The 24,527-nt window shown below is 46.1% G+C and overlaps 9 protein-coding genes across 9 annotated transcripts; 6 read left to right on the top strand and 3 right to left on the bottom strand.

Moving 5' to 3' along the window:
* Window positions 1-82: 82 nt before the first annotated feature.
* Window positions 83-544, top strand: GLAREA_02910 (uncharacterized protein; the record flags this gene model as incomplete). The annotated part of the gene is made up of 1 exon (XM_008087995.1): window positions 83-544. One exon carries the CDS (start codon window positions 83-85, stop codon window positions 542-544), a length of 462 nt encoding a protein of 153 aa, XP_008086186.1.
* A 523-nt stretch (window positions 545-1,067) lies between these two features.
* Window positions 1,068-3,534, bottom strand: GLAREA_02909 (Zn2/Cys6 DNA-binding protein; the record flags this gene model as incomplete). The annotated part of the gene is made up of 6 exons (XM_008087994.1): window positions 1,068-1,139; window positions 1,189-2,547; window positions 2,610-2,641; window positions 2,689-2,899; window positions 2,954-3,344; window positions 3,410-3,534. The coding sequence occupies 6 exons, from the start codon at window positions 3,532-3,534 to the stop codon at window positions 1,068-1,070; spliced, it is 2,190 nt and encodes a 729-aa protein (XP_008086185.1).
* Window positions 3,535-3,977: 443 nt separating this feature from the next.
* Window positions 3,978-6,293, top strand: GLAREA_02908 (P-loop containing nucleoside triphosphate hydrolase; the record flags this gene model as incomplete). The annotated part of the gene is made up of 3 exons (XM_008087993.1): window positions 3,978-3,983; window positions 4,033-5,114; window positions 5,186-6,293. 3 exons carry the CDS (start codon window positions 3,978-3,980, stop codon window positions 6,291-6,293), a joined length of 2,196 nt encoding a protein of 731 aa, XP_008086184.1.
* Window positions 6,294-7,366: 1,073 nt separating this feature from the next.
* Window positions 7,367-8,280, top strand: GLAREA_02907 (NAD(P)-binding Rossmann-fold containing protein; the record flags this gene model as incomplete). Its single annotated transcript, XM_008087992.1, has 2 exons — window positions 7,367-7,784; window positions 7,835-8,280. 2 exons carry the CDS (start codon window positions 7,367-7,369, stop codon window positions 8,278-8,280), a joined length of 864 nt encoding a protein of 287 aa, XP_008086183.1.
* A 394-nt stretch (window positions 8,281-8,674) lies between these two features.
* Window positions 8,675-10,145, top strand: GLAREA_02906 (uncharacterized protein; the record flags this gene model as incomplete). Its single annotated transcript, XM_008087991.1, has 5 exons — window positions 8,675-8,740; window positions 8,974-9,144; window positions 9,201-9,620; window positions 9,727-9,867; window positions 9,963-10,145. 5 exons carry the CDS (start codon window positions 8,675-8,677, stop codon window positions 10,143-10,145), a joined length of 981 nt encoding a protein of 326 aa, XP_008086182.1.
* Window positions 10,146-12,236: 2,091 nt separating this feature from the next.
* GLAREA_02905 (uncharacterized protein) lies at window positions 12,237-13,490 on the top strand (the record flags this gene model as incomplete). The annotated part of the gene is made up of 1 exon (XM_008087990.1): window positions 12,237-13,490. The coding sequence occupies one exon, from the start codon at window positions 12,237-12,239 to the stop codon at window positions 13,488-13,490; it is 1,254 nt and encodes a 417-aa protein (XP_008086181.1).
* A 160-nt stretch (window positions 13,491-13,650) lies between these two features.
* On the bottom strand, window positions 13,651-15,627 carry GLAREA_02904 (uncharacterized protein; the record flags this gene model as incomplete). Its single annotated transcript, XM_008087989.1, has 2 exons — window positions 13,651-15,087; window positions 15,136-15,627. The coding sequence occupies 2 exons, from the start codon at window positions 15,625-15,627 to the stop codon at window positions 13,651-13,653; spliced, it is 1,929 nt and encodes a 642-aa protein (XP_008086180.1).
* A 360-nt stretch (window positions 15,628-15,987) lies between these two features.
* Window positions 15,988-21,681, top strand: GLAREA_02903 (uncharacterized protein; the record flags this gene model as incomplete). The annotated part of the gene is made up of 2 exons (XM_008087988.1): window positions 15,988-21,389; window positions 21,441-21,681. The coding sequence occupies 2 exons, from the start codon at window positions 15,988-15,990 to the stop codon at window positions 21,679-21,681; spliced, it is 5,643 nt and encodes a 1,880-aa protein (XP_008086179.1).
* Window positions 21,682-22,391: 710 nt separating this feature from the next.
* Window positions 22,392-24,268, bottom strand: GLAREA_02902 (Caspase-like protein; the record flags this gene model as incomplete). Its single annotated transcript, XM_008087987.1, has 6 exons — window positions 22,392-22,417; window positions 22,474-22,643; window positions 23,018-23,456; window positions 23,511-23,897; window positions 23,948-24,141; window positions 24,189-24,268. 6 exons carry the CDS (start codon window positions 24,266-24,268, stop codon window positions 22,392-22,394), a joined length of 1,296 nt encoding a protein of 431 aa, XP_008086178.1.
* Window positions 24,269-24,527: the final 259 nt, after the last annotated feature.

Below are 24,527 nucleotides of genomic sequence, written 5' to 3'. Positions count from 1 at the left end.
GTCTTTACAATACAAACAAAATAAACAGAAACTCAAGAAATAAAAAACTAGACATACGTCAAAATTCGTCACCGCTATCAACATGTCTGCCGGTCAACCATCATCTCCCAAGAAGTCAGGTTTGGACCCTTATTATCAGAAGTCAAACGTCACCGAGATGGCAAATTGTTACCACCCAACACGAACTCCAGAGTCTGTTCTAGCAGTTGCGGTAAACGAAGAGAAGTTAAAGAAAGCCCGCACCGCTGTCGAAGCGATAAACAAACGAGACACGGACATCAAACCGGAAATTATCATCTCACTCGACCACCAAGATATCGTACTGGAGGTCGTTGCTGCCTCAAAAAAGAGGCTTGGCCAGAAGTTCTGGGATGAATGTGACGACCCAGAAGTCGTAGGACTCAAGGAGGCAGAAAAAGCTATTCTCGCTCAACGCCGACAAGAAGCGGTCCAAAAGGAAGAAGAGAGAATACATAAAGATGAACCCGACAAGTCTGCTTCCGGATTTGCACGACGTTCGAAGTCTGAGGACTTTATATTGTAGTCAGGGAATGGCTCTGGCTGAGTTTTAAGGGGTTTTAGTGTTCAGGGTGTGATAGTATCAGGCGTTTGGAGAGAGATTTCTTATTATATTGGCGTTGGAGTTTGAGATAGAATATTTCATGGTATCAAGTGTTTCGTGTTTTTGGAAGAGAGATACTACTAAGGATGGTGTATCGAGTATGAGATATATGGATGTAATATTAAATACATAAGTGGAGATGAGATTAGATAATAGATTATAGACAATAAGAAGCGTAGATGCATATTAAAGTGTTTTAGTTGTGATAGGTACTTTATATGAACAACATGTCTATTCATATGTACCCTTGTCATCTCGAGTGTGGTTTGTATCTCATTTTGCCTAGTGGTAAGAATGAATATACGTTTGCTCAATGTCAATCATCTGATAGTTGTGAATAGGACAGGGTGGCCCGGGCGCCGCGAAGGGAAAGTCAATGAGCACCGGTGTAGTTTATTCCACAGCCTATATGAATAATAGCCAGACCTTCGGCTCTCAATATTATTCAGAACTGCCATTCATATGACGGGTCTTGGTTGACGTTTCCATGTTGTATTAGATATTGATCGACAAACCCCTGTGAACGTCAGATACTATTTCAGTAGGAAGTTTCACGAGCGACTTACCCAATCTATATTCTCAGATGCAGAAAATACTGAGTCAAGGTCGTGCCCTGGCTGCGTAATAGTATTTGCAGCGTCTTCATAGTTACTATAGGATGGCACCTCTGGGTGCAACGGCAGAAGTTGACCTGAGAACTCGCTCGCTGTCGATATCGTATTTGTGACTCTAGCTTCGTCTGTCGCAATTGGCTCTTGAACCTTTGATAGCAACGACGCAATGACAGTCGTGGCCCGCTTGGCCTCCTTCGACACCGAGCTTCTGGAACGCCATATCTCATGAGCCTGTTTTACTGCCCCATACTGCTTCCTTCGATATTCAGTATCGATGTTTGATTCATTCCGCGATTCGTACAATTCAAGGCAGATGATCATGACCGCCAGAAGAAAGTCATAGGCGATGAGGCTAGAAGTCATCCACCTGTCATTGTACAACTGACCACCAGGTTGACAGGCATGGTGCAAATCGGCTTGGTAACCTAGAACTGTGAGAGCTGCTTCTAGGCAAGTTGCTCGGGAAATGCTATATTTAGGATTGCTGCGTTCGTAGCTCAGGTACTTCCGATGTAGGACGGATGTGCTTCGAAGGTAGAGTAACTCAAGGTTCAATCTGTGGAGTATCATATATGCCTCATCTACCACTGAGGATCCTATTGGTTTCATACGTAGACTTTGAGGAACCAAGAGATGTGCATCTTTGATTTCTCGGTCAATCTGCATGGTTTCTTTGAATGGTGGGTTTTTGAGTGACAGGGCATGGCGTACTGCTCGCCTTAACAGCCTAGCCATTCTGCTTTTTTCACAGTAGTAGAGCATTGTAGTGGGATCACTAGGAGGTCGTGATGGCGGAAGTACTTTACAGTCTTCGTCAAAATCTGTATCAAGCAGATTGCTTGGATCCATAGTGTCGCACTCGTCTTCTTGTATGACTGGAGGCAATCCAGCTTGAAATGAGAGAAGCAAATCTATCACTACCACATGAGAGAAGACTCTTCTTCTCATCTCTCCTTCAAATGGAGATATGTTAGGCAGAGCTTTTGGATCTCGGTGGTAACCCATTCTGAGAGTAAGACGTGCAGTTATCCCCATGAGAACCCACAAATTCTTTTCGCAGTCATCATCTTGCATGTGCTTACAGGTGGTGTAGATTAGTAGCGCTTCAATTGAATAAGGTAATCCATTTTGGTACTTCCCAGCTACCAATGCCTGTCCGGCTTTCTTCACAAGCGCATCTGGGTCAGGCAAGGGCACGCCGAGGTCCTGGGAACTCATCTCAAGAACACGAGAGCCAATATATAATGTCGAGAAGAGGACAGACATCCAGAGAAAAGTTTTCGGGGACGAGTTGGTCCAGAAAGCTTCGTACTAACAGAAATTGATCAGTTGATGTTGAGTTGAGGTGTTTGAGAATAGAAGACCAAACGTACCTCTCTTAAAAATTTGGCGCTGTGTAAAATTGCTAAAGAGGTGAGCGACTACCGCAAATAAATGATCGATAATACTTACATCCTTGGTTGTGTTTCGCATTAAAGTACGCAGATAGAAGCTTGTCAACCACAATTCTGGGTGGTAATGAGGCACAAAGTTCCTGAATAGTCAAGGTCTGAGAGGTATCAAATACTAGATCGGGCGGTAGACTTTCTGGACTTTTCGAAAGACTCTCTTCTATAATCTCGTCTTCTGTCTCCATGTCAAGCACATGTTTGACATCGCGAATCTATGATTACACTTGTCAAATAAGTCTGGGCACTGCGAGGCAAGCTGTACTGACACTTTCGAGAACAGCTGTCCAGCTTGTAGCACCAAAATACCTAGTTCCTGAATCTCTGATATCAAAATGACCCTTTTCCACGGAAGAGATCGCAGCGTGGCTGCCAGGGCCACCAGTAGACGAGTCCGGTGACTGGACATCCAAGCTCTTCTGTAGGGGAAAGTTATTGCTTTCATTTGATCCTTGCTGCGATTTATGTAGAAGATCATTCACCATATCTTCTATCTTCTGCAACCTAAGTTGAGCTTCGACATTAGTTGACTCTTTGGGGTCGAGGTCGTGAGTAGTCCGCTTCCTGTTCGGCTTGCCGGTGGAAAATACACACGATGTAGCATCTTCGTGTCCACGGTTTACGCACGAAGAACAAGGCTGAAGACGATCACACTTTGTTCTGGTGATTGAGTGAGTTCTTAGGCCCTTCCACCATTTCAAACAAATGAAGGAGTTATTACTAACTTTCGAGTCTTACAAGCCGTACAGGACAAGGATTGACGATTTCTTTTGGGGATGGAAGAATCGGAGCTCAACACGCCAGGCTTCGCGACTCGGAAAACATTGTGATAACTCGATGGTGTCGGCATCATGGAGATATAACTAGAGATACAGCTGCCTTCATATTATCGAGAACCACAACAAGATTGCCGCAAGTGATGATATCCACATAAGGCATAGCTTTATCAATTCGGGTTTTCACTAGCTCGATTGCCGCTGTGACTGTGAAGAGAAACTAGTATTGTAGCAGTGCGTACTCCATGCTCATGTGTCTAACCCATTGATCTGTCCTCATATGTTCTTCATCTAATTTTCGATAAAATTGATTGTCTTGTCCGTCTTCTCAATCCTAAACGCCGAATTTTAGTTGGCCAGTGCTCTTTATGTCGGCGTTACCAGAAAAGTGGGCCGATTTCTTAAACCCGACATAGGCCCGTGTTTTGTCGCGTTATCTGTGGCCATGAATGAGCTTTGGAAACCAAAAACTGTCAATGCATGTACGAGATGTGCTGTGTGAAATGCGCGATATCTGATGCTTGTAAATTGCTTTCTACCCACTGGGCTGTTCCATTAAGCTGACTCTATAGTATCTGCATAGCACGCGCTTGACGACAACGAAACTTGGAAACCGACTGTGCACGAACGTATTGATGGGAAGGAAGAGGTCCACGAAAGCAGCTTATGTTGTGTTTATCGGACGAACAAGAGGCGTGTTTACCTCCTGGTCGGAGTGCGAAGCGCAGATCCATGGATATCCGGGCAATAGTCAGAAGGGGTTTGAAAGTGCAGCTGAAGCAAGAACAGCTTGGAAGGAGTTTAGACGATCAACCCAGTGGACACCGAGTTTGACGCCCCTCGAGATTCCAGACAGATTACCCGCGCAAGATCTTCTGACTAAGAACATTGATCTGTTTGATCCTAAAGAACATCAAGCATCATCTCGCAAGCGGAACTTCGAGGCCATGAATACTCCCAGCCCATTGGAGCCCGCGTCTGAACCGGCAAGATATAAGAAAAGCAATCAGAATGCAACAACACGAGAGATTGCCAAGCCAAATAAATCCCCAGAGCTGAAGCTTGAACCTAGCGATCCCACGTATTTGCAGAAAGGAGAACTTGCAAATGGCGAGGAACCGGCTTCCGTTAAGCTGACGTCTGAACAGCAAGCTGTAGTAGATATGGCGTTAACAGGAGCAAATATATTTTTGACTGGAGCGGCCGGAAGTGGTAAGACAGTGACTTTGCGGGAAATGATTAGGCGGCTCCAAAAGCGTTATCAGTCAAAGAACAATTCGGATCATCCTTGTGTCCAAGTTGTCGCGCCCACAGGTATAGCTGCATTGCCTCTTGATGGTAAAACGACTTTCTCATTCGCTGGCTGGAACCCCGACTCATTACAACAACCCATGGAGCGCTTGTTAGCGAATGTGAGGAAGTCTACTAGGGAAGCAGTAGATCGGCTGAGAGTGCTCATCATCGAAGAAATCTCGATGGTGGAAAATCAATTCCTAGAGAGATTGAACCGACTCCTACAATCTATTCTCATGTCAAATGCCCCATTCGGAGGGATTCAAGTAATCCTAGTAGGGGACTTTCATCAGCTACCACCCGTCAAGCCCTTTGAGAATTGTATTGAATGTGGAGAAATGATGGTTCACGATAAGGTTATGTGTGCCAAAAGAAAAAAACTCAGCGATGTGCTCAAACACCATTCAAAGAGGGCGATAAATGGGCATTTAGAGCACCAGTTTGGGACAAGCTCAAGCTTCGGTTCGTTAAACTTGAGCAAATTCATCGCCAGAAGGACACTGGATTTCAAGGTGTGCTGAACAAAATCCGGAATGGACAGGTTCTCGAAAACAGCGAATGGGATGAGCTAGAGCGGACAAAAGAATTACCCCCGCAAGCTGTGGCCACAAGATTGATGTCTCTTGTCAATGATGTCACTAGATTCAACAACAGAGAACTCGGAAGATTGAACACGCAGGTGAGAAGCTGGAAGGCATTTGATGTATCCAACAAAAAGCGTACGGAGGACGCGGATAAGTTTGATCCTCGTTGTCAAATGATTGCTCAAAAATGCCAGGAATTCAAGGACGCTTTAATGAAGTATCATCGCCTTCCAACAGATCTCAACCTGAAGGTTGGGGCTAAGGTTGTGTTGCTGTCTAACCTTAGTCCCAAGTCAGGGCTTGTAAATGGATCACAAGGTGAGGTTGTTGGGTTCGCTGACACAACAACTTGGACTTCCAAAGACGATGAAGGCACCTATCAGAGAGAGTGTGCCGATCAGTTCACGACAATGAACAGTTTTTGGAGACCGGTAGTCAGGTTTGCCAATGGACAGACTAAGACGATTCCACATGTTGTACAATCGTCCACTAAAATATCTGGCGAAGATCGCTACCATGTCGCAAGAACACAGATTCCGTTGACGCTCGCGTGGGCTTTGTCGATCCATAAAAGTCAAGGAATGACCCTTCAGTATGCAGAAGTCTCATCGCGTGGTCTCTTTGAGACCGGCCAGCTTTACGTCGGGTTGTCTAGAGTCACAAGCTTGGAAGGTCTCATCGTGACAGGTTTCTCTCGAGAGAAAACCGTAATGGATCCAGATGTTATTGAGTTCTACGAAAAAACTGCATGGGAGGATTTGTCGCGATCAGACGTCTCGCCATCGACTGAATCGAAGACCGAGGCTGCTGCGCCCAATGAGTGGTGGAAAGGAGATTATGTACCTCTTTTTGTTGGCAAAGCTCATCCAGCGCAGGTGAAATACCCGCAGTTACCTCCTTTTAAGACGGAGATATGTGACAGCGACGAAGAGGACAGTCAGGATGAGCAAGGATGAGCACAAACGATATCGACATCGACATCAAGCCCCAATTCCGCAGCCTAACTATTACCAATACAAGTCGGGAGCTCCACGAGTCGAACTTGCAAGGCTTCCTGCCAGATGGCCTGAGATTGATTCTTGCGTCCAAGTCCCAAGTTCCATGGGGCTCATCAACATTGATTGGATATTTCTTGTACCTACAAATCCTTCAAGCATCTGCTGAAAAGGACTGACTTGTCAGTACATGTACAACTGCAACAATAGCGTAAGATGCCCATGCCAATGGCCAATTTGGATATATACAGCCTTATGGACTTCGCTTCGTGTGATCAAACTTCACCCAGGCCCTAGTATATTAAAGGGTAAGGGCCAAGGCTAATTCTCGCTGGTTGTACACCCGCTATGTTCTCTATGGCTCTACCTTCCAATTTCGGTTAGTAGAATCACAGTCAAGACAAAAAACGGACTCACATACCTACGCTACTTTGTGCCTACCATGTACGCTCGGTAATCTCATTTCGATTTCACAATGAGTGTTATAAACTTAGCTGCACTAAAGGAGCTTGTCACTTGTTTCGCTCCGTCTCCATCCCGTTACCAATTCTGCAAGTAAGTTGAATACAACCGGCAAGCCAACCACAGGCGCCTTGCCAAACTATACCCTTTTTGACCAACCAACATGAGTGCGCACTTTGTGAATTCTTATAGTTTTATCGCCAGCTGGATCGTTTTCGGTGGCAATGTACCTAAGTTTTGTTGAATCGTTGTTTCCGGCAATAGGTTATAACGATTGCGATTTCCAGTAACACGGAGTTATAAGATATTTCCTCATTCGGAGCCTTCAAAAAGCAGACTAGACACCCAGATAAGTTAAAAGCCGAAACCCGGAGTTTGCAATTTCCTCTTTGGGCCAATATTAGCGAGATAAACTCCGTCGCTAACATTTATCATGTAAGTAGAGATGATACTTATAGTCGCAGCTTTCATTCGTTATTTAACTTACTTCACTAAATCATTCAAAAGCTTGCATCTTCAATAAAACGAAAACGAACTCGCCAAATTTCAATCAAAACCTATCTCACAGAACAATGGCGATCCTAATTACTGGCGGTACAGGCAAGACGGCAAGTCGTATTGCGAAGTATTGTTTGGACTCCAAAATACCCTTTCTAGTTGCATCTCGAAAAGGGCAATCAATTTCATCGGAAAGTTATCCCGCTGTCGATTTCGACTGGACAAACTCGGCGACGTTCAGGAACCCATTTCAGTACAAGTTTCCTAATGGTGAAGGGATTGATAAAGTGTATCTGGTAGGACCAGATACCGCGGACCCCATCTCTGAAATGGCACCGTTCATAGATCTTGCAAAGGAGCAGGGAGTTAAGAAATTTATATATTTCATTGGCAGCTCTGCTGAACTTGGTGGGCACTACGTTGGCAAGGTATGGAAGAAGTTGGCTGAAAGCGAGATCGAATATACAGTTCTCAGAGCAACTTGGCTTATGGGTGAGTTTGAACTTCCTTGCGAATAAGAAAATCTTTTAATTTGGTCCCAGACAACTTCCTTTCCTGGCAACATGGCGCAACCATCAAAAATGAAAACAAGATCTACTCAGCCTGCGGCGACGGCCAAATCCCGTTCATCAGCGCCAATGACATTGCTCGAATGGGTTTCTTCCTCTTGACGGACCCAAAGCCCCATGAGACAAATTATAGGGTTCTCGGTCCTGAACCTTTGACCTTTGATCAAGTCGCCGAAAAACTCAGTCAAGGTATTGGTCGAACCATTCAGCATGTGAAGATTTCTGAACAAGAATCTTGCGAGAGACTCGTTAATTTTGGTATGTCGGAGTATCTTTCTAGATTTTTGGCAAAGATTGAGGTTGGAACGGCGAATGGCGCGGAAAACTTTATTGGTAATGATGTTGAGAAGGTTACTGGGAAGGCACCGGAGACGTTTGAGGCTTGGGTTGCTGATAATAAGGGTGCCTTTGAGAAGTAATTATTTTAGGTATTAGGAATGATTTTTCGCAATTTGAGTGCGCTTCAGTGTTCTAAAATAAATGCATGAGAGCATGTCTAGTTCGGCTATTGGTGAAGTAGGTGGCACTCCAGAATTCAAGAATCTACTTGTTTGACCAGTATACTTCGCACTTTAGAACCCTCCCCCCATCAACACCAGAACACCAGAACATCAAAAAACAAGCAAATCTTGCACCAAAATTCACATGTTAAAAAATCGACAATTTCATGGAAAACATTCCTCCTTTCGACACTAAGTAAAATCAGGCACCAAGGCAGCAAGTTTCTACCCACCAAATTTTTATTACCGTCCTCATCCAACAAACGTGACAAACAACCAAATCAAAGCTGCTATAAATTGCGGTATCTGAATCATGGCCGAAAACAAAAGAAAAGCGCCGACGGCTGATGATAGGGACAGAGGCTTCAAGCGTAGTAAGGTGTGTACGATTTTCCCTGCTCTTGAGTCCTTGCACATCGTGATTCATTTTGGCGATGTCTGGATCCTCAATTCATAATGTCTTGGCAATATCATGTTCAATTGCTCCAACACATTTCGCAGTTTTATATATTTTGTTTTGTAAAGCCACGTTACTTATCTTGTAGCTGCGCTCACAATAAAATTGCGACCTTCCTTCCAACATTTGCTAAACAATGTCTAACTTTCATTTAGGGCGGCCCAGGCGGCACAGGAAAGTGGCAAACGCCAAATCATAAAGCAAAGTCAGAAGCTTTCAGCCGTGGGCATGGTACAATCGCACCTGGTGATGCGGGTATATGGGCCACATGTGCTCGGAGAATGGAAGGAAGAGCTACCACTGAACTTAAAGCTCTCCTGTACCAGGTTCGTACTCGGTGACGGCACCACCAGAGAAGGCCATGCACTTACTCATTCAGTAGTATGCTGAGAAATTCTACGGTCTCACTGAAGAAGGTGGAGATGAGGAGGACGAAGATCTCGATATAGAAGCTGCTATTAAGAAAGAAACAGCTGCTTTGACTGAAGACAAGCAGAGCACGAGGTTATTTTCCGCAGTCCGGATTGACATTGAATGTGTCATGTTCTTCAGAGTCCAGCCGTCAATAGATCCGGTCGATTTATGTCACCGGATCGCACTGGATATATCTTCGAATCCCGACAAAAAGTTGACGAGATATGTGAATCGGATCTCGCCGATGACACTAATGGGCAAGGCGAATGAAAAAGGGCTTGAAGAGGTTACAACAGCCGTCTTGAAGCCTTATTTCCAACTCAATGGTCAAGAAGAGTACACAGAATCTGAACAGGAAGTCAAAAACTCCGAACGCCCGAGTTATACAGTGAGTTATAGCCCAGTCCCAAATTGAAAGTCAGAAGCGAATATCTGCAATGTAGTAGCTTGCGCAGGGCTAAAAATAGACGCATTACTCACTGACAAACCTCTAGTACTCTATTCGTCCCACAATAAGGAACCACAACACATTGAAACGCGACGTTGTGATAGAAAAGATCGCCTCGTCAATCGGCGACATGCACAAAGTCAACCTCACTAAGCCCGATAAGGTCATTATAGTCGAGATCTACCAGGTATGACACTTCTTCTTCTTACTTCTTTTCCGCAGCCTTGGATTCATATGCAGTGAAACATTACACGTGAAGAATTGATTGCTAACTTGGACAAGACTGTATGTGGTATGAGTGTTGTCGATGGTGATTGGGAAGACCTTAAGCGGTATAACCTGGCAGAGCTGTATACAGCACCGTCAAAAAAGCTTCCTGCGTCCGAGGAGGTGGTCAACCAAGAAAATTTAAAGAAAAGCGAGGTTTCGACAGCGGCTGGTACCGACAGTGTGGAGCCGAACTAATACCAGGCTTTCCTTTGTGGCGCTTTCAGTCTTGTCTTGGGGAGCCTCCCTCACAAGTGAGGCTGGATATTGCAATATCCAAATACAATACCAAGATAGCATCTCCCTTTTGCACCATCTGCATTGTTGGACATCGAAATGAAAAGTGAATGAAAGGAACCATAGTCATCATTACTGGGCCTCGGTCATACTCTGACCGGGTTTTCGAAGATTTTCGTATGCATGCAAGACCGCATGTCAGAAACGCGGACTGTGGCATTACTTCTGACAAGAGAATCATGCGGTGTCAAACAGAACCGCTGTAAAAACAAATCCTAACTTCCAAAATGCACAATGGGGCTCAGTCGGTGGCAGATCTACCCGGAATTTGATTGATGGAAATGGTGACGAATGTGAAGCAATTCGCAGATTAATTGTGGTTTCTTGAGCATGATGTGTATGCGGCGTCGTTGAGGCGTTCGCGTTGAAGGGACGCCAGAGTTCAGTCTGTGACACCCCTGAGACTACGTTCGCTAGAAATCTTCCAATCGGGAAGGCAATCTGCTGTAAGGTTCAGCGAAGCTAACCAAATCAAGTCAAAATTGACGATTTTATACTTGACCGCGACATTGTTAGGTTTGCAAGATGATTCTTCCGAATCAATTGTTTTGAGGTATTTTAAGAGGCAGTGACGTCCTCTCGTATCATTAAAGAGTGGTGACTTTATACAGCTAATACTGCGCAAGTAGAAGAGCGCAGAAGGTATCTCCATCAAATTCCCATTGTCTCCAAAGTTACCGAGCATTGATCTGCCGCCATGCATTTGAAGCCGAGAACGCCGACTAAAAGAAATCTACATCTACCCAGTTCCAGGTCACCGCCACTACTCATGCGCCGGTGACGATGACCAAGAACTCAGGGTGATCTTACAATGCGAAATCCCACCTGTTCGCTTTAAGTGTGGGGATTTTAAGTGGACGGTGCATTGCTCCCGTCGCTCATCCAATACGACTCTTATTGCGTGAACTTCTGGATCATGCAGAGAAGCCCGCTTTTGAAGTATTGTGGGATTCACATGACATCGTCCCCAAACATTTCTTCCCGAAGAAAATATTGCCTGGTTCTAGATGCGACGTCTTAGTTGAGTCATTTGTATAATTGGTTATTCCCGCCATTATGGGTCTTTACAGAAGCAAAAAAGGGGGGTACGGAATCATAAGCGCTGTTTAATACTCGGACTATCGCTAACCTTACACGATGTATGCAAATAGCTAACACATCTATCCGCCGTCAAACGCTTACACACGGGCCGGGGCCGTAGTACTCCGGGAATTACTGAATTGTCTAAGTCGTCTTACAAGACCCTGCCACTCATAACCTGCCTCGTGCCGAGTAGTACCCCTCGTAGCTGATGGTTTCGTACCTTCCTCTTCAGCCCCCGTTTCGCCTCGCATATCCAATCAGCGACACACTTATTAGGCCCTCAAATAAGCATCGTCTGAAATTGAGACCGAGCCACTTAATTCTCCTAGATGTATAATGTCCCGCATCCACTTCATAGCGGGTAGGTCTCCTCGCCTTTTCTTTCTTGTTTCGTTTCAATTCCAGCTGCGTACCGCTCCCTGTGCCGTCTTGTATGACCAATATCTTAAGGTTTGGAAGTCCACATTGGCTTATAATATTCTCGTCATATCATTTGCTTCATGCCATGGCTATAATCTGACTGTCTTATAAGCACATCGTCTCATAAACTTTTGTGTTATACCACCAACAAGAACTGCTTTTATCTGGTGTCTCACTCGTCCTCTCGACCGAACCACTGGGTCTCCCGAATTCAAAGTCGATCACAAAGCGGTACTCGAATGACATCAGGGACGAACGAAACTAGCTGGTAGCTAAGAAGGGAGGCACATCATCAAAGATCTTCGCAGGCACTCGCACTACGGGACGGGAAGTTTGAGATTAATGGTTCAAGATTCTGTTAAGCCATAACCAAGTCATAACTTCTTTCCGACAACCAATGATCTGAAGCAACCACAAGATAATTCCGGGCATATATTGCATTTGTCGAACTTCCCGGACGGCTCGATTTTGAACATATAACACGCCAACATGTCCACCTCAAGAACAGCCAGACAATCAAGGCCAAACCTGACTTCACTCTTGTATTCGCTCCCCGTCCGTCGCCTCAAAAACATTCTGGTTCATGTTGCACCCAACATAACACTGGGCGCCGTTAATGAACTCCACTCCACTCAACTTACACGTCTTTACAAGCTGAATATGTCCGACGAACGGAACCTGCTTCTCTCCTTCGCGCCGAGCCTTGCAGTTCGCTTACTGCGGCAAGAAGGGCAGCTATTGTCGTCAGAAGCGGCCTTGATAAATTTCATATCACGCTCTGAAACGAGAGAAAGTGGTGCTGGTTCAAAATGTGAAAACAAGGAAGGAATGTCGTTGGAGCTACTCGTGCCAAGATTGTTAAAGCATTCGAGCAACAACCGAGAGATGGCGTATCCATACTCTATCTTCGAAGAGCCAGCTGGCCAGCCGCTTTCCACACTGGCAGCACATCTCAGTGGACCCGAGCGACGAGATATTGACAGACAAATCGGTGCGATGACCAAAGCCCTTGCAGCACTCACATCACCGAACGGAACATTCGGTGCTGCAAGCAGGGTGTTCACAGAGCCCAATGCTAACACAACAGCTGGACCTCAAGCTCCAGCAGTAGCTCCTAAAGTCGGGTTCAAGACCTGGTCAGAGGCCTTCAACGCATTGCTGGAAGGTATACTGAGAGATGGCGAAGACATCTCGGTTCTGTTACCATACGATGTTATTCGTGCTCGCTGCGAACGTCTCTCCTGGCATCTTGATGCCATAACTCTGCCTCGTCTCACTATTCTTGACATTGGAAGCGAAGCGAACGTTATGGTTTCCTATGATAAATCAAAAGCCTCTTCGTCCGGATCCGCGGACGCCAAGATTACTGGCTTACGTTCCTGGGCACAAGGCGTCTTCGGAGACCCTTTAATTGCTGATGTTTTTACCGATCCCTCAGAAGGCTTTCTTGAGGGTTGGAGAGGAGAGGGTAGAACGATGACTGAAGGAGAGGAAAATGCGGACGTCCGGATGATGTTGTACAGGTGTTATAAGGCTGTGGTAGCAATCGTTACTGAGCATTATCGGCCGCAGCCTGATAGCAGTCAAAAGGAACTCAAGGGGAGAAGGAAATTGACGAGTGTCCTTGCTGAGCTGGAAAAGACCGATGCTATGAACGATGGTGGTGGGAAGAGGTCCAGAAGTCCCTCTGGCTTCGGCGAAGAGGCCTCAAAACGTCCAAAGCTAGAATCAGACACGGCCTGAAATATTACGCTTGGTACTATGTTCTGGAGTTCTGTCGTCTTTTGGGTACGCGTGCATACAGAAAAAAGATTTAGGAGTTTCGGCGTTTAGGAGTCGGTATTATGTAGCTGATTAGATACCCTGAATAGTATAAATGGCAAAACTGAGTTGCAACGTCTGTTCAAGATTTCTTCACAGTTGGCTGCTGCTCGTCATCCTCGTCTCGTGGAAGTTGTAAACCCATCAACCCTAGTAAGTTACCCCCTGGGCCTGGCATTCCAGCCTGACTTTTGAAACTTTCCAGTAGATTCTTTGCAAGATTGAAGTCAATGTTGACATCCTCATCATCGCTCGATTCATTATCTTCTTGTTCACCATCATCTGTCGCCCTCCTTAACGAGGTCCCCGAACCCGACATTTTAGGGGCAGGATTAAGATTCAATGCGCCGGCTTCGTTGAGTTCGGCTTCCATTCCCTTCATGAGCTTCTGAATTTCTTCCTCCTCATCCCCATCGTCGGAGTCTAGCTCTTCAAGACGCCTATCATTACTGAGCTTTCCTGGGTCCGTTTCGGTAGATTTAGGATTGATTGTTTCTTCATCCGCGGGAAGTCCCATCATCTCTCTCATCATGCGCGAAAATTCAGCTTCGTCGAAACTCATCGCCTTATCCTCATCATCACTATCCTCGTCACTATCATCATCGTCGTTATCGATGTCCATATCATCAACGTCCACTCCATCCATATCAGCTTCATCGTTGTTCAGAAATGTTTCGAACCGCTCGACCATCTTCTTCAAATCTGCTTGAGTATTCGCATCACCAAATCCAGAAGGAGGCAGGGGTCCAAAAGTTCCTGGTTTATCTGCTGTCTGGGCTTTTCTTTTCCCATCCAATTCTCTCTCGAAATCCTCAAAGTTGATATCCATCCATTTTTCATCGTCCTCCCTGAGCACATTCTCCCACGTAGATATTTCATCGTCCGTAGGAAGAAGCTCGTCTCCAGCAGCAAGATCGTCAAGGAGAATTCGTATTTCTCGGACACTCCGATTATCTTCATTCTTGGGATCCGTAACTAGCATCTCAACACCCGATGTGATTTTCATTCCTGTTTCTAATCGCGTATGTGGTTTCGCACCTGCGGAAACCGGCAAACTTTTGGCCTTGGCCAGCTGGTCTTTCCAGACTGGGGGCGGCGAGAATTGTTGGGAATTCACTTGTGCGTACAGAACTTTGGTAAGTCGAACAGACACAGTGACAAGGTCCTCGGCTGGAAATTTGTGATTCGACGACGATGCTCCCAATGATTTCATCGCTATAGGATCCCGGAGATAAAATGCTTCAACAGCAGGCGCAATGTACGCTGGACGGACGTGTAATATATACGCCAGCTTTCTCGGTATTGTGACAACAGCATGATGCAGAGAAGCCTGAATTTGAGAAGGGTAATTCCGGAGCCGGTAGAACGCTTCAGCCTCGATCAAGGGCGAATGTATCAATGTTGATGGGTTCGTTGCAATTATCCTGCAAGCTTCTTCCAAGTCCAGAGATGACGATAAAGCTGGTGTTAGTGAGTCACTGGGCGGAATAAGCCGCAAAGAATTGCTATGAAGCCATACCTACCATTCATTAGCAAGTAGTGCAAGTAATAAGAGGTAGGGACTAACTCTGTTGTCTGCGATTTCTGGATTCAACCATCGTGGCAAGGCATTTGCTGCTTCAATCAACAAGAACTCCCCATCAGTATCTGTCACTTTGATCCATAAATCTTGAAACCGGTTGCTTAACTCTTTGAGGATATATACAATGAGCCACTCGTCTTCGACAGAATCCCCATAATTGGTAAGCCCATGTAAGAAAGTCATGCCTGGGGTAGTGTTAGCATATTGGCCTGTTCCCTTGTGAAGTAGAGCACTACCTTTGTCGGTTTTCACACTTAATTGAAATCCCTCCCGCTGCCATATGTATTCCTTCAACAGGCTTTCTGCTAATTTATTACCCTCCTTTCGTATATATTCAAGTCTTGACAGTATCTCTTTTTGCGGCTTGAGCTTTGCATCAATGACGAACAATGAGTATTCAACACAATCATCGGGAAGTCGCTTGGGAAACCCCTCAAACCCGTTGTCGAAGCCTTGATAGTCACCTTTAGAGTCCATTCTTCTCAAGTTGCTCACGATGAAGTATTGTTTTCACGACCGAGCAGTGGATGGTCTGACGGAAATTCAGCATGCACATGATGGTCCGTGCTCGTTTGGTGGGCCCCCTGGTGCCCGCTTCAGGGTTGTTGTTTCGCGGGATTTCTATTGGTTCTCGCGTTCTAGTAAGTAAACAACGAAAACGCGACTTCCCATCTTCAAAATGCTAACAAGGTGCAACACATCGTCTTTCTTCCTTATTGCTTTTGCGTTGGAGTTCATGGATCCTCATCTGCATTTTGCATCCTCACGACAGTAACTTATAGCTTTTTTTTTTTACGACAAACCCCTTGAGCCCCGTGGGTGCTCAACATCTCCAAGATGGTCCACGCTGGAGCTGGCGGTTTGGATACGCCACGAACAAATGTAGGAGACACCACATTTACCTCAAAGCAATTCGACTTCGACATATCACAAGAACCATCTTTTCAATCACCTTCGAAGGACAGGAACAATTTAGTCCACCAAATGCGGAAGGGTGGCCGCGGCGCCATCAAAACCCCAAGAGGTCGTGTTGCGCTGGGTGATCGACGCAATCTCCCAGCAGGACTCGGAGGTGGAGAATTTACGCCATTACTCAAAAGTGCTACGAGAAACAGTGCTTTACGGAACGGCAAAGAAAACAATGCACTACAAACTCCAGCCTTCCTGAATGGAGGGGGCTTGGGCAACATCCCGGAGGACCTACCAAGCCATGGCAGTTCTGTATATGGCGACTCGCGACTCGATTATACCGTAGCGGGTACGCCTGCGCCTCAACTGGAAAGCAGCAGCGTGTCATCTACACCTATGGCGTTACTACCGCGGCGAAACGAGGGGCCAGCCCTATTGCATGACAGCAATCCGTTATCATTAAGAGAGCAGGAAAATCACATATCCAAGATTGAGAAAGAAAACTTTGCCCTCAAGCTGAGAATCCACTTCATGGACGAGCAAATGAAGAAGATGGGGCCTGGATACAGTGAAGCAGCGTTTAAAGAAAATACGGAACTCAAAGTGGATAAAATCACAATGCAGAAGGAACTAATTCGATATCGGAAAACCCTGGCTTCTGCTGAACGCGATTTAGATACCTACCGACAGCAGGTTGCCGAGATGCATGAGAAGGTTAAACAAAGGCATGTTACAGAGGGTCAAGCAGAAGCCATGGATCGGCTCCAACAAGCACTGGATGATAGCGAGGCCGAAATAAACCGTCTGAAACTTCAAGTCAGCAAATTCGAGGACCTTCAAGGCCATGTAGAGGATTTAGAAGCTGATATACGCGAAAAAAACCGCCTGATTGACGACCGCGAGGATGAGGTAGAAAACCTCAAGGAAGAAGTCGAGAAGCATCTGGAAAGTATCTCGCTTCTGAAAGAAGGTATCAAGAAGGAGCAACGCCGCAACGTCGAATTGGAAGAGAATGCTCAAGGCGCCGACGAACTTGAGAATGCCAGAGAAGAGGTCGAAGAGATGGAGCGCGAATTGAAGCGTGTCAAAGACGAGCTGGAAGAAGCAAAGGACGATCGCCAGGAAGCTATCAGGGCAAGAGACCGAGCACAGGGAGACCTCGAAGAACTTCAAGATGAGATGGCCAATAAATCCATAACAACAAAGGGTCTTAGTCGACAAATCGAGGAGAAGGTTAACAGACTCCAAGACGAGGTGGAGGATTTCCGGGAGAAGTACGCTACACTCGAGGAAGACTACGCTGAGCAGGCGCGTGAGGTTGAGCATCTTCAAACGAAAGTAAACACCTTAAAGACCGAAAATGAATCGAACGAGAAGAGCCTTCGCGAGAAACTTAACGTCGCCCATGCAGAGAGCCGGAATGCGTCGCAACAACGCGATAATTTGAAGAAGCAACTTGAGTCCACTGGAAATGATTTGCAGCAGAAAGCGGATGAGAAGAACCTTCTACAACTTCGGCACGATGCACTTACACAAGAATCAAGTAGCCTCCAGAAAGATCTGGCCAGATCTCGGAAAGCTATTGAGGATCTGGAGGATAAGTTGGACCATGAGAAAACTCTCGCTCTAAACAACGAAAGAGAAGTCCGAGATGAATATAAGGGTGAAATCGATCGACTCAATGACGAGATTGAGGATTTGCGCTCGGATGTCCGGGAAAAGAAGCGACTTTATGATAACAGCAACAACAAATGGTCGAATGAGAAAAACTCACTGATTTCCCAGAAAAAAGCCTCGGACGAAAGAGCTGAAAACCTACAGCGTGCCATCGACAAACTCCAACTGGCCGAGGGTAACCTGTCGAGCAAAGAAGCTAAGCTTCTAGACGCTCTAGAGACAGAGAAAGACAGACACGCAAGTGAGGAAGCGAGCTTGAAGCGCCAACTTGAGGAACTAAACGATGATGTTAACGAGCGGAGAAAGGCGTTGGAGCAAGCACGATCTGAGCTTGCGAGCGTTCGTGAGGAGCTCAGACTCAGCCAAAGAGAACAAAAATGTTTAGCTGAAAAAGTCGAAGGTCTTGAGGATGAGGTCGAAATCCTCCAAACGAGCTTGGATGACGAGAGTGAACAAGCTAACCATAACATCGCTGTTGCTAAGAAGGAATCCGACACTCTTCGAAAACAACTACAGGTTTTGAAGCAGGAGCTCGAAAGGGCTGAAGCTACCGCAAATGCTGCGCGGAATGAGATCGAAGACTTCCAAACCAATATTCACGCAGATAAAGGCAATAAAGATGTCCTGAGGATCACACTCAAGGACGCCGAGGCACAGCTTGCTAAACTACGACTCGAAAAGCAGGCTCTCCAAGACCAACTCACAAGTATGACTGCGGAAATGCACGCACTACGGCTTTCCAAGGCAGAGGCTGAAGCAGAGCGGGACGAAGTTCACAGCCAGGTCAAGGCTATGAAACAGCAAGAGGAAGAAACTTACCGTCTTGATCAGGAACGTGTTGACCTGCGTACTGCGAAACTGAAGCTTGACAGTGAGGTGCGCCGATTAAGAGACGAAACCAAAGCTGCTATTGCACAGCAGGAGTTGGTGGAGCGTGAGCTACAAGAAGAGATTGACCGTGCCAGTGCAGAAGAAGCTCGGCTTTCTAACGAAATCCATGATCTTCACAAAATTCTTCGCGGCTCTTCGGAGAAGAAGGAACTTTCAACAGCCAAGAAGACCATATCGCAATTGGAACAACGCATCCGAGAACTAGAGGCAGAGGTGGAGCAAAGCGGAGAAGCATACGATGAAGCCCAAGAACTGTCAATTGTGCGGCAAGACTTGTCATCCGCCCGCCGTAAAGAAACGGAGTACCTCCAACGTGAAGCTTCGCACAAGGAAGTTGTTCGCGGCCTTAGGCGTCAGATCACGGAGCTCGAGCGCAAAGTCCACGACGCGGAGGTATCTCGTCTGATAGCTCCATCACCAGCTTCGTCTGTCAGTGGATCTGCTCGAAAATCCGAGATCAATGAACTGCGTGCTCAATTACTCGCCACCCAGGATTCTTTGAGAGAAGTCCGGTCTCATCTCAAACGCGTCGAGAAGGACAGCGCAAAAAAGATCAGCGATGTCAACAGCGAATACCAAGCCAGGGTGACGGAGTGGGAAGCAGAAAAGGATGAGCTCGAACGCTCTCTGGACGAAGCCCAGTTTACAATCAACGAATTGACAGCAAAGAATACTACTTCCGAAGCTAAGGCTTCAAGACTTAGTTCCAAGATTGGACGACTTGAGAAGGCATTAGACGCCGAACGTTTGAATCATGGTCCAGATCGAACAATGGTTTTGGAGCGCAGGGACCTTCACGAGATGTTGCGGGAAACCCAAGTTCAGGTGGAAACCTTCGAAATTGATATGCAAGAAAAAGACAACACCATCGCCATAATCTCTGCCGCAGAAGCGGAGCTACGCTCTCAGGTCCAACGCGTCCGCGAAGAACGATCTCACTATCGGACCGTTGCAACAGCCGCCCAAAACAAGTTGAAGGACTTGGAACGGCGATTCAGGGAAGCCGAGCACAACTGGGCATCGGAAAAAAAGAAGCTGAGCAAAAACCGTGCCGAATTCTCCGGAGCCCAAGTGCAACTTAGTGTTCTTGAACGACAATTTCTTGAGATCAGAGAAACTCTTGAAACCGAGAAAAAGCTTGTCGTTGAATACAGGTCCAAAGCATCGTCAGCCGAGGCAAAGCTCACCAGTTTGGAGCAGCAGTTCAAAAATGCCGAGAAGAAATGGAGCGCTGAAAGGGAGAGACTTATGCAAAAGCCTTCTGATTCTTCGGCTTCTCAGATTGAGCTCAAGGTACTTGAAAGACAATTCAAGGCTGCTCGGGACAACTGGGATGCCGAGAAGAAGACATTGTCTGAGCATTGTTTCCATTTCACCTCAGCACAGATTGAGCTCAAGGCCTTGGGGCAGAAGTTTAAGGAGGCACAAGAAAGCTGGGAAGCCGAAAGGAAGAAGCTTACGAAGGGTTCAGCTTACATACCACCAAGTGCACTTGCTGCGCAGCATGAGCTTAAAGCTCTGAAACAAAAGTTCAAAGATGCCCAAGAGAAATGGAACAGTGAGAGAGTTGAGCTGGAACATCGACACAGAGCTTCCATCGAAAACCAACCGGCGAGTAAGCCTGGCGTAGCAACACTCTCACGACGCTCATCTATGCGAAGCCCTACAAAGGAGCTTGCGCACAGACAAGAGGCGACGACTACGGAGAACTACACATTCGCGGAACACCTACAAAAACGTTCGGAAAGTAGACGCGACTCACACGCTTACCAGAAAACCACTGCTGAAGATGCTACTGACACAAACTTCACTCAAAACACATTCCAACTTCATGACCAAAAACGAAGTGTTGGTGGACAGCCGTTGACAAACTCAAAAGAACCCGTCAGAACATCCATTGCTCTGGAAGGAACACCACGTGCGACCAGGAACCAGAATATGAGCACGTTCAATTCCCCGGGGCTTGACGATGGATCTCTTATTCTTAACATAAAAGAGATAGATAGGCTCATCAACGCTGATCTTCCGGATCTAGCCGCGGACTTTGAGGGCACAGCAACAACGAACTTATCAGTTGGAAATCCTAGGTCTGAGGGCAACACATTGACGACGAATTTCTCTTTCAGAGATCCTGATGGCGCAGATGACACAACCACTACAAATTTTACTGTGGAAAATCCAGGTATTGAAAACAATACTGGCTCAACCAACTTCACAGGACCAAATTTCACTATCAACAAGAATGCGACGACCACCAATTTCTTGATGCGAGGTAAATCAGTCAGACAGGACACTACTACCATTCTACTCCCGGAGACTGTAAACATGACTGGAAGAAACGCTTCGACAACCATCCTTCTTCCCGACGGCGCGAACTCCTTTGCACTTCAAAATGCACTAGACGAGCTCGAGCAGCGTTTCACTCAAGCCGAGCAGGCTTGGGAGGAAGAAAAGCGACAATTCAAACTTCTTGAAACCACCTTTAAATCCAAGGAAGAAGTATGGGAGACTGAGCGTCAAAAGCTGACCTCGGGTGTTCGTTTCGTCAACACTTCTCTCTCGACAGTAAACAATGAGCACGATTGCGAGGCTCTGAAGAAGCAATTCAAAGACAAAGAATACATTCATGTCAGAGAGATGCGCGGCATGCAACTTCAGGTGGAATGGCTGCGAGCGAAGTGTCAACGTGAGGAGGGTCTACGAACTCAATGTGCGTCTGCGAAGAAGTATATTGGAAAGCAAATCGAAAAGTATAGCAACTGGTATGTTCCTCGCTTCATGTTATACGGATAACTTTACTAATAGCCACACAGGACTCAAGAAGATCTAAAACTTATCGCCCAGAGCAATCCCAAGTTCCCAGTGGACCGTCGCGTCGTGACGCCCAAGGGCTCAAAGTTACGCATCGTCGGTAAAGCGATTTGCGCTACCATTCGTATGCAGAAGATGGCAGCAAACTGGAAGCTCAACACGAAGCTAAGGGATAAATTGCTTGCGCAATCTAAGAAGCAGAGGAAGATGGCGAAGGAGGCGGATGTTAGTATACTCGTGTGAGGTAGTCACCGGGGTGGATTGGAGATTTGTCATCCATTCTGCGTGTTTTGAGAGCTTAGTATTTTGTACGGCTTGTGCTTTTTTCGATTGGAGTTCTGGGATAGTAATAGGGAGTATGGGTTATGCATGCATGTATTGAATGTGGGTTATTAGGGGGAGTTTTTACTTTCTTTCTAACGGTAGTTACTACTGAATATTAAATTCAATGACTGGTATTGACATAAACTTTTTCTCTTTTGAAAAGATGATAGAGCCATTCACGTGACTAGCTGTACTTGTTTCCAAACTCTTTTTCTATCACGCTTTTTATGCATTTTACATCAGATATAATTGACCGCGTGTAAAGATTAAAGCGAGCATTAGCAACCCTAACTTTACGAACACTTAAGATTAAGTTCAAATTCAAGATCTCCCGTTAATTCTGCGCTAGGTCTAATGCATCCTCACTGAATCCCTCACATTATTCAATGGAACCGTCCTTTCATGGTAATGTCCAATTCATAGAGCTCAACCGCTCATGCCAATCTTCCCAAGCCGAATACCCACTGCTCCTGACCTCAAATTCCAGCCCAGCCAATCCAGCCCAAGATTACATGCCTGTAGGAAATCCATCGAAACCTCCAAATTGAAAGAAAGTGACCTTCGTGGTCCTGAATATCGTCTTACTTTTTGATTTCCCTGTACACAAGCATTACGCCGATACCCAATATTTACAATACGAAGAGAATGTTCGTGTCTGTCAACGAATTAGTTTTAACAAGTACAACAAAATGATTTTTTGCATTGACTTACTCAGAGGATGACTACAACTCAACTGAGGCTTTTGAGTGTACTTCGTGGCAAGCTCGTCGCGAATGCTGTTCAATAACTGAACGTAAGATTGCTGTGGGTTCTTCTTCATAGCATTGATGAAAGCCCAAGACATAGCACCAGTTGCTTTGGATGCAATAGTTGCATCAGCCCTGTAATAACGTTAGCGTGTTTCTCTTTCAAATTCATCAAAAACGAAAAGAAGCCAAACGCTCTAAGCTACGGCGTTCCATCGACCCAACGTGACTCGCAGCTCTAAGCATACACCTCAGCCGTAATTGGGCTGTGATGTAACTTAGAGCTTGAAAAAATAAAAGATATTATTGTACAGATAGCCAAACAACAAAATTTAGTACAAGACCAGCAAAGATGTGCCTAGTCGCCAACTGTGGTATCTCCAACGCCAACGCTAAAATCCCCTGAACTCCAAAGAGCACTTTTATCCAATTTCCCAAAAACAGCAGCCAGTTTTCAATACACATCACACCTTAATTGAAACGTTGGATCTGAAAAGGGGTATACTAACGATGTCTGATCATCTTTACTTCCGGACCACATAATAACATCGGCGGGTGACGTTTTTGTGGCCATTGTCTTGTTGTATGCATCGTCACCAGTCGTCGCCTTCTTGAAGAAACCCATCAAATTGCTGGCCACACCACCAAGATCCCCTTGACTGTAGGACGAAATGACACCAAGAAGTCCTTGTCCTGCTTCTTTCGCAAGATTTGGCTCCTTGAGGACACCTTGTGTGGAGTAGATGTAGGGCAAATCCAAAGCAGTTCCCGAATGACAGGAGTCGAAAATCGCCGTCAACCGGACACCTGCTTGGAGTGGAGTAACCATAATTCTATGCATCTCGTCGTCCACAATATGTCCCACCTGTCTGAAATCCACGGGATAAATAACCTCGTCGTATCCATCCTCTTCGTCGCCGTCCAGATCTTTGGTCTGTCCCCCGTGACCTAAGCGAAATGTCAGCATCCCGGACCGAGTCGAGCCAAAATAGAATTACATACCCGAGTAATGGAAGAAAAGAGAGTCGTTGGGTCTTGCATCTTTCACGAGCCAGTGCATAGCTCTGAGTATATTCTGCTTGGTTGGTTGACTCATTGGGTTCTGCTGGTCATCTGTAAGAAGAACCATGTCGTCCCGTTGGTAGTTAAAATTCTCGTTCAAAAATGTTGACATATTCTTCACGTCGTTAATGCACCCTCTTAATTGACCTCTTTGCCCAAAGTAGTTTATTCCGATCAGCAAAGCCTTTCTCCGGCCGGTACAGTTCGAGTACTGAAAGGCATATCCTTGAGGAGCGCCGGTTCCAAAGTTTTGTAAGCCAGAGGGAGGTGGAGGTGGAGCATTCTGGTTGCCGTTCATATAGGCGTTCTGGTGGACGGTTGGAGGAGCTAGACACTGGATTAGTATTGGCAATCATCATGCAGGTATTATCACATACGAGGTCTGCCATATTGCGGTTGATTCGTAGGAACACCATTGTAGCCGCCGTATTGCTGTGGGGGAGGGTGAGAGTATCCGTATGCTCCTTGTGGTGGGGGAGGCTGTTGTGGTGGTTGTTGGTAGCCGCCGTACTGTGGTGGAGGTGGTCCGTAATTCTGTGGAGGGGGTGGTCCGTAGTTCTGTGGAGGAGCTCTATACAGACATTAGCACAATTGTAGCAACAAGCCGCCAAAACCTACTGATTGTAATTTTGCTGCGGTGGATATTGAGGTGGTCCGCCGTAACCACCTTGATAACCAGCACCCGGATATCCCGACATTCTTTCTCTGAGATCTTTCCTACTGAATCTGTGTTTTGTTTTGTTGCTCGAGTCGATAACCGCCACCTGCGAATGGAGTCGTCGAGGTCTGTCTCAAGGAACTTCGTGTCAAGCTAAAGCCCCTAAGACTCTCTGTCCAGGGATAGAAACAGACTTGTCGATCGGCGAAAAGGTGAGACTTATAGATGGAGGTGGCCCTTGAATAGTTCGAGGCGCACGAAACGTGGAGAGGACGGGATTATGGAGCTCAAGGGTGCTG

The sequence above is a fragment of the Glarea lozoyensis genome (assembly GCF_000409485.1).
Source record: "Glarea lozoyensis ATCC 20868 chromosome Unknown GLAREA6, whole genome shotgun sequence".
NCBI lineage: Eukaryota > Fungi > Ascomycota > Leotiomycetes > Helotiales > Helotiaceae > Glarea > Glarea lozoyensis.
Note: the sequence above shows the minus strand (reverse complement) of the source record. Positions and strands in the feature narration are given on the sequence as shown.